The 8,091-nt window shown below is 49.3% G+C and overlaps 1 protein-coding gene across 1 annotated transcript in view; it reads right to left on the minus strand.

Moving 5' to 3' along the window:
* Sdk1 (sidekick cell adhesion molecule 1) overlaps positions 1-8,091 on the minus strand; it is a 620,720-nt gene that overhangs the window by 92,341 nt on the left and 520,288 nt on the right. The window contains exon 28 of the mRNA XM_028756035.1: positions 2,549-2,743. Within this exon, the coding sequence (XP_028611868.1) occupies positions 2,549-2,743 (195 nt within the window). The remainder of the gene's footprint in view (positions 1-2,548; positions 2,744-8,091) is intronic.

Genomic DNA, 8,091 nt, shown 5'->3' on the forward strand with positions numbered 1-8,091 from the left:
GGAGGGAGGGAGGGAGGGAGGGAGGGAAGGAGGGAGAGAGAGAGAGAGAAAAAATATCTTCCCAAATGTGCTGCCTCTCCTGTTCAGCTAGTCTAGTGTTTGCCTAGCGTGAATGAGGCATGGTTTGGTCTTCAGAACCCACTATAGCTAGGGGTAATGTCATACACCCTTTTGGGCACTGTAGCCCCAACATTTAATAGAAGGATGCCTGGTGGTAGCTGCACACATCTTTAATCCCAGTACTTGGGAGGCAGAGGCAGGCGGATTTCTGAGTTCCAGGACAGCCTGGTCTACAGAGTGAGTTCCAGGATAGCCAGGGCTACACAGAGAAACCCTGTCTCAAAAAACCAACCCAACCCAACCCAGCCAACCAACCATCACCACCACCACCACCACCACCACCACCACCACCACCACCACCACCACCACCACCACCACCATAACAACAGCAACAGCAACAGCAACAGCAGCAGCAGCAGCAGCAGCAACAAAAAGACCAAAGGCAGGAGGATCAAGACCAGCCTGGGCTATATCACCATTTGATGTCCCTGCCTGCTTTAAGACTATCTTTATCGTAGAGAGATCAGGCTGTCCTACCTCCTAGAGCTGACAAGCCCTGCTGTGAAGCATAAACCCTCTGTAGGAGCGCCTGGGCCCCATGAACAAAGGCTCCTCTCCATCTCTGCAGTCCCAGCTACCACGGCCACATTTTGAGCACATATGAGCCCATGAGGCAAGATTAACCTTCCTCTTTTACATTGTTTTTCTGGAATATTTTGTCATAGTAATGAAAGGCTAACACAGGCTGACTGGCAGTCTGAAGCTGTGAAAACCCTAGAAACAGGGGTATGCTCAGCTTGGTGACTCCCAGAGGCAGGTGGCCTGACCAGGCTGCAGCCACTGGAAGGATGCCGGCTCAGTCGGGGAGGCCGATGGACCTCAAGCTTGCTGGGAACTTGCTGGTTCCAGGTATGGAGGTGAGACCTGACTCTCTGCTGGTGCTCACTGGATGAGGAATGACCGTGTCTGCGCACAAGGCAGGCACAGTGGGTCTCAGGGCAGCATGACCGGTTCGTCACTCAGCGGGCTTCTTCTGTGATGGAGACTTGGTTTCTTCCCTGATAAAACCTTAGGAGGCTTTGGTGAGAGCTGGGGATGGGAGCAGGGGCCATGACACTTGATACTTGAAGGCAACCAGAGAAAGAGGGAGCTCTGTGCCAGCTTCCTTCCGCTTAGATTTAAAGTGCTCTGAGTTACACTCCTTGCTCCCTAAGATGGCCTGCCTTAGATCTTGTAATAAACATCACCATGAATGCAACAGTGACACTCATTCAAGTTGGTTGAGCTTCTGCATCACACCCTGAGAGCCTTGCAGATGACAGGGAAAGCCGCTGTCCCGAGCACTGTGCTAATTGTCCCACACCAGCCTCCCAAACCAGTGCCATAGCAAAGAAGGAAGGGTTTGCCCGAGGCCTCAAAGTCCTGAGCCTTGAGCTCAGGTGTTTCCCATGAGCCCTTCTGGCCCTGTTCTCGGACCGTGGGGTCTAGCTGTGATGGCAAGCATCCCTTGTATGGCTTTTTTCTGAGCACAATATTGTTATTTTAGAGTAGGGATATCTTGGACTAGTAGCTATAGTAACTAATTGAGCAGAAGGATATAGTATTAGTTATATGTACAGTAACCGTGATGGAGTTAGTGACACTCCTCCATAGATGGAGGAAAGGAGGGTCACGGGACCCTCACCTGGGATTCCAGCCATCTCTCCCTCCTTCTCCCCACCTAGACAGTTGCAAGTGATCCTGGTAGATGCTAGATTATCCAGGAAGTAGTAGGCTGACTAAAGACGAGACTCCATGAGGCCATCACTATGTGTGGTGCAGCTGTTTGGGGGGTACTTGTACACTTGTAAGTGAAACCCCACCCTCCGTGCATGGTAAGCAGGCCTAATAAACTCTCTGGTTCTGCAAGTGGAATCTTGGTGGAATCCTTACATTAGTCTGTTGGCTCTTGCCTATGTGGTCACCCTTTGGGGACTGAACAACCCTTTCACAGGGGTCACCTAAGACCATGAGAAAACACAGATGTTTACATTAAAATCCACAGAAGCAGCACAATTACAGTTACGAAGTAGCAACAGAAATAATTCAATAGTTGGAAGGGGGTGTCACTACAGCATGAGGAACTGTATTAAAGACACCATGGCCCATGTCTTTAACCGGGGATTCAAAGAGAGGTGGATCCCCTAGAGCTGGCTGGTTAGCCAACCTAGTTCAATGAAACATTGTCTCAAAAAATACGGTGGAGAGTCTTGGGGCAAAGACACTCTACCTCTGGCCTCCACACAGATGCACACACATGTGCATAAGTACCGGCACACATACTGAACACACACACACAAATATGCCACACACACTTTACAAAATGAAAAAGGCACTCTGCCTAGCTCCCTCTCTTGTCCAGGCTTCTGAGCCCTGTGGGGAAGGGTGGGGTTGAGGAGACTGCTGTGTGCCCTGCCGGCTACAGTCAGGTTTGGGCCTGGGGGCTTACCTCTCTTCTCAGTGGTGATAACTGTGGCCTCCAGGGGCTCCCCCCAGCCCTGTCTTGTCTTAGCAGACAGTCTGAAGATGTACGCAGACTCCGGGGCCAGCTCTGTGGCTGTGAACTGCCTCACGGTGGCACCCACCTCAACAGTGGTGAAGGTGTGAGGACTGCCGCTGGCCAGGCGGTAGGCAATCTGGTACCCTGTGGGAGCGGAACAGAGTCAGGGAAGTCCTACCAGCCATTTATTTCTTTACTTGCCCAGAAAACCTACACTCCCGACACCCCATAATCAGCCCAGATTGGAAACCCAAACGCGGCTTGCCCTCTCTCTGTTCCTTCCCGATTTCCAAAGCTCTGCGGGGCGCACACTGACAGGGAGGTCACAGCCCTGGTGATGAGCGCCTGCTGTCTGAGCTCAGTCCTCTGTGAAAGTCTCACAGTTCATCCTTCACGGGAACAAGATGTGAACACGGCTTCATCTTTCCTCGGGATGCTGCACGCTCAGAGAATACCACCAGACCCAGGACCCTGCACTGTTCCCCACAGGAGGTTGTCATGAGCCTGAGCCTCTGGCTCTTCCATCCTCCTCGGCCTTCCCTCCTACGGTGCAGGCCTTCCCTTCAACCCAGCAGGAGAGTCCAGACCTGCCCTGAGCAGGCTGTCACACTGCTTGTAGCAGGCAGGATTACTGCATAGTTACACTTGCATTATTCACCCCCCTTTCTAGTTTCTTCTTGCTGTGGCCTTCCCCACGCCCCCCTTCCACAATTCCAGCCACCCAGCCTCCCTGCCCAGGCCTCCTGAGCTTGAAGGCTCTACGTTAAATAGCTGAATACCCCTTCTAATTTCCGAAACTCCAAAGTGGCAGGGTTTGGCTGGCTCTGCGTGTCTCTCTGAGTTCTCTGATTATGAAGGGGTCACGGTTGATCAGACATTATTAATGATCAAATCCCTCCAACCAAGCAACCCCAATGCCTGCCTGCTGGCTTCGGGAGAAGCCTTGCCAACTTCCCAGAGCCAACCATGAGCTGCAGGGCAGACTGCCTTCTGGGCTCCAGGACCGTGTGTGGTCTGGGCTTCTGATTAAAACCAGAATGGATGGGGTGCTGTGACATGTAAAAAAAAAAAAAAAAAATTAATGACAACCCAAGCGTTCTCGTTAAACAATGGGGACTCAGCAGGGTAAAAAGGAAGGCATCAAGCTGCCCTGTGGGGCAGCCTGTGAGTAGGGACCCTCTGCAGGGATCAGGATGGGGCAGCTGCTTCCTGCCTGTGGAGACATGGCTCCTCCTAGTGTACAGCTGGTCAGTCCCCTGCATGCCCTCAGGTAGTACTGCTACTCCTGGTCCTCCTGGTCTAGCCTTTGGCTCTAGGGGTTTCTAAGCTGCCAAGCCACTTCCCCAACTGTATGGTGCATCTCCTCCTGTCCTCCATTGGAGACCAGGAGGACACACCCACACAGAAGTCAGACTGAGTATACCCTCACCTTCAGACTCAGTCACTGTGGGTCATCAATAGGGTGGCTATCATTGCCAGATTGACCAGGTGACACAATCCTCACTCCTGTCCAGAGTGATGAACGGTGTGTATGAGGTGGTAAGTCCAGGCTCCTGAATGGCCATTATGGGCACTTCTTGTCTGTGATGGGACCAGCTTTTCTCCCTGCTATGGAGTTCAAATGTTCTGAGGTTTCTAACAGTTGATCCAAGCTGCTTTCCCTTCTTATTTACTGACCAAGGAGTGCAGCCTAGAGATGCCTGGCCAGTCCTCCTGGGCTACCTCTTCTACCATCTCACTCAGTCATGTGGAAGTAGAGCTTGGAAGTGCCCCAGGGGACTCAGCTTTGGGCCTTCAGAGACTCTTGGACACCCAGTACCATATAGTGAGAGGATGTCACAGTGGCTGGACAGCCATGTGCAGAGAACATGGTTCCTACAGCCTTGCTCCAGTGAGTGCTAACAGCAGTGGCCCCAGCAGGTCAGACACACAGGGGCAAGGTGGCTCGAAAGATTGCAGTTTGCCCAGGGTGGCTGATGGCGGATGCCCCGTCCCAGGCCTGCCCTACTTTTTTTTTTTTCCCCCAAAAAGAACCACCTACACTTCCAGAAAGAAGACAGCCCCTCTCAGCTCTTGCTTGCTTCCAGGAATGTTCAACCTTTCAACACGGTGATAGAAGCTGTCATATACAGAGTTCATGCTTGAGAACCGTGCAATCAAGTTACGGGAAATCATCACGCAACTAAAGCTCTCTTGGGCATTTCCCCTAAAGCCTCCGAGTTGATAAAGACACTTGCATATCTGCCTCACAGCTGGCACTGTTCACCGTCACGGCTGTGGAGCCAATCCAGGTATCTGGCAGCACAGCAATGAGTAAGAAAGATATACTGCCTGTGCAGGGACATCAAAAACAAATTAATTTGTGTATGTTCCTCCTCCGCTGTCTGTACCAAGTGTGTGTAACATCCACAGAGGCCAGAAGAGGGCACCAGATCCTCTTGAACTGGAGTTGCAGGCAGTTGTAAGGTTCTCAGTGTGGTACTGGGAATCAAACCCAGGTCCTCTGCAAGAGCTAACAGCTACTGAGCCACAGTTCTGGCTCCACACAGTGGACATGTGTGGAGTTAAATGAGGCTATATTGTTTTCAGAAAAATGGATTTAATTGAAGACAGTCATAGAAGGCATGTATCATATTGAGAACTCACAAATGAGAGATCGTTTGTGGTTCTTAGGTTTTATACAGATACGTGAAATCATATATACATCCATATGTGCATATGTACATATGTAGAAGGAACACTATGTAGGGGGTAAAGGGGACCCATGGCGGGTGGAGGAGGAAAGAAGAAGGGAATGGGGTAGAATGTGTGCAGTGAGCAATATTTTTGAGAGCTTGAAAAAAATCAATAATACAAAAAAAGTTTTGTGATGTTTCAAGTAAGTTGATGGCTTTGTGGGCCACACTCATAGCTATCTCAGGGCTCATGCAGCCCATGGGCCCTAATGGTGGATGCACCTGCTTAGGCCCTGTACCCTGTCCGCAGTCCCCTCTGTGACAGGCTTTCCTGGCAGAAATAGCTTTTCACAGCTCCGCAGACGTCTGAGACGGAACCTGGCTCTGTAAGTTCCGTACGGTTAGATATGTGAAAAGCGACCCCCACAGGCACACCCTCTGACTCTTGAGCTCAAGCAGGTACCACAGGACACGTCTCCCAGGCCTCTGGGATTCCCTGTGCTCCAGGCAGCAGACTGCACTTCACAGGCACAGTGCAAGCACAGGGCTCACCTGGTGGCCGTTTCTCAGATTCCGTGTGTTAGCTGACATTCCCAAGAAAAAAAGCTTCCTCCTTGTCAAACATTTTCCAAGGTTGATAACTGATTAGACTACCAATGTTTGTCAATAGGTAGAAGCCACAGGTCTACAGACAAATTATCTTGGGCTATCTCAACCCCCAAATAGCATTTATTCTATTACTATACTGCTGCAGTGCCTAGCAGCTTGGGATGATTAGGTAAACTCTCTGAAATGTACAAATAACCCCTTGACTTGCAACAAACACCCAAAGCTAAGTGTGTCATCCATATCTGAGGCCTGTGACAGTGACTTCACCTCTCTGCTGGGACCTGGTTCCCACTAACACATTTGAAAACTGTCCTGACTTACGATTTTCTTTGCTCTGTTGCTAGGAGAACCCCATAAACCATTACCACATTGGAATGTGTAGTGGGGATAACCAAAATCCATGTTCCTGGACCATGCCTATAGTTTGATATTTTACTCCAGAATAAACTATCCCCCTTTGAGAAGAGAGCAGAGTCTGTTGTTGTTTTGCATCAACATATGTGACCAGAAAGATATCACAGCACCAGGTATCCACTCTCTACAGCTGGCCAATGCTGTTGCCATGGCTGCCCTCTCACCAGGGAGTTCTGAGCTGTTTGTTGCACCTGCAGTCATTCTGTCATAAGTTTTTGATTTGTTTTGTTTTTGTCTTCCCTGAGGACCCATCCTTCTATCAGCCACCCATGCTGCCTCAGTTCTACAGAAGGCTTGGGCCCAGCCCCTGAGTCACTAGGACCAACACTTAACCTTCCTTACCTTGGCCGTAAAACAGGCTATGTTCAACCATGTCAGGTTGATTGAGTTAGCTACACCTGGTGCATGCTTACCTGGAGTCCAGTGGTTGCCGTGTGGTCTGTTCTAGCATTGTAATGCTGTTGCTGTGTGGTCTGTTCTAGGTATTGTAATGCTAAGTGCGACCCCCAAGCCTGTTTGCCCCAGAGATGAGAGTCTACAGTAGACTCAAGTGACTTCATGTGACCTTGCCGTCAAGTTATTTCTGATTGGCAAATAAAGATGCTTACAGCCTATAGTTGGGCAGAATTGAGATAGGTGGAGCTTGGTGTTCCAGCCTTAGAGTCAGAGGAGACGACCAAGAGAGGGAGCAGAATGTGGGAAGGGAAGAAAGACACTGTGGGTTAGGAGTCAAGAAAGCATGACCATGAGGGCTGGCCAATTGGGGTTAAGAGCGGTCCAGATAAATCATAGTAAGTAATAACTCGGGTTATAGATAGGAAAGTAGATGGTAATAGCATAGAGTGTAGATATCTCTGCCCAGCTCTAGTGCTGATTAAGGCTACTGTAAATAATATAAATTGTGTGTCTTTATCGGGGAACTGAATGATCAAAGGTGGGTAGAGGCTCCGGATTGAGATGAAATATTTTTTACAACAGTCCAGCATGGAATGGGTAACTTTAAAGTGGGATTCTCCATGGAAGCATGGATTTTATATTTTATGTTTCTTCACTGACCAGAGGAATGACACAATTTTAAAGCCTTTTTGTTTTTAATTAAGATATCTTTTTAAAAAAATTGTAATTTATGTGTATGTGTGCAAGTGTATGCCATGTGTGTGCAGGTGCTCTTGGAGTCTGGAATAGAGCATCAGATTTCCTGGAGCTGAGGTTACAGTTGGGAGCCACCTAACATGGGGTTCCTAGAATTGAACTCAGATCCTCTTCAAGAGCTGCAAGCATTCTTAACCACTGAGCCATCTCTCAAGCCACAAAATTCTAAGATCTTCTGACTGAAAACAATATCTCTAGTCATGGAATCAGTATTTATTATCAGTATTTTTTCAGAGGTATAAATTTCTAGATTTAAGTTTCCTTTCTTTAATTTAAAAAAAAAAAAAGGCATAATCTAGGTCACTGGACCAGTCTGAAGTTACAGTTACTCAGGAGGCTGAGGCAGGATGACTGAAAGCTTGAGCCAGCCTGGCCTACAGAACGAGTTCAAGGCTAGCTAGGGCAATGTAGCAAGACTGCATATCTGAATGAAAAGCAGAGAAATCTCAATGGTACACCACTTGCTTAGAATCCCCCAGTGAGGGGCTGGGGTGTGGCTCAGTGGTAGAGCCCCTGCCTAGAATCCCCCAGTGAGGGGCTGGGGTGTGGCTCAGTGGTAGAGCATCTGCCTAGAATCTCCCATTGAGAGGCTGGAGGTGTGGCTCAGTGGTAGAGCCCCTGCCTAGAATCCCCCAGTGAGGG

The sequence above is a fragment of the Grammomys surdaster genome, unplaced genomic scaffold (genome assembly GCF_004785775.1).
Source record: "Grammomys surdaster isolate TR1022 unplaced genomic scaffold, NIH_TR_1.0 126109, whole genome shotgun sequence".
In the NCBI taxonomy this organism is placed as follows: domain Eukaryota; kingdom Metazoa; phylum Chordata; class Mammalia; order Rodentia; family Muridae; genus Grammomys; species Grammomys surdaster.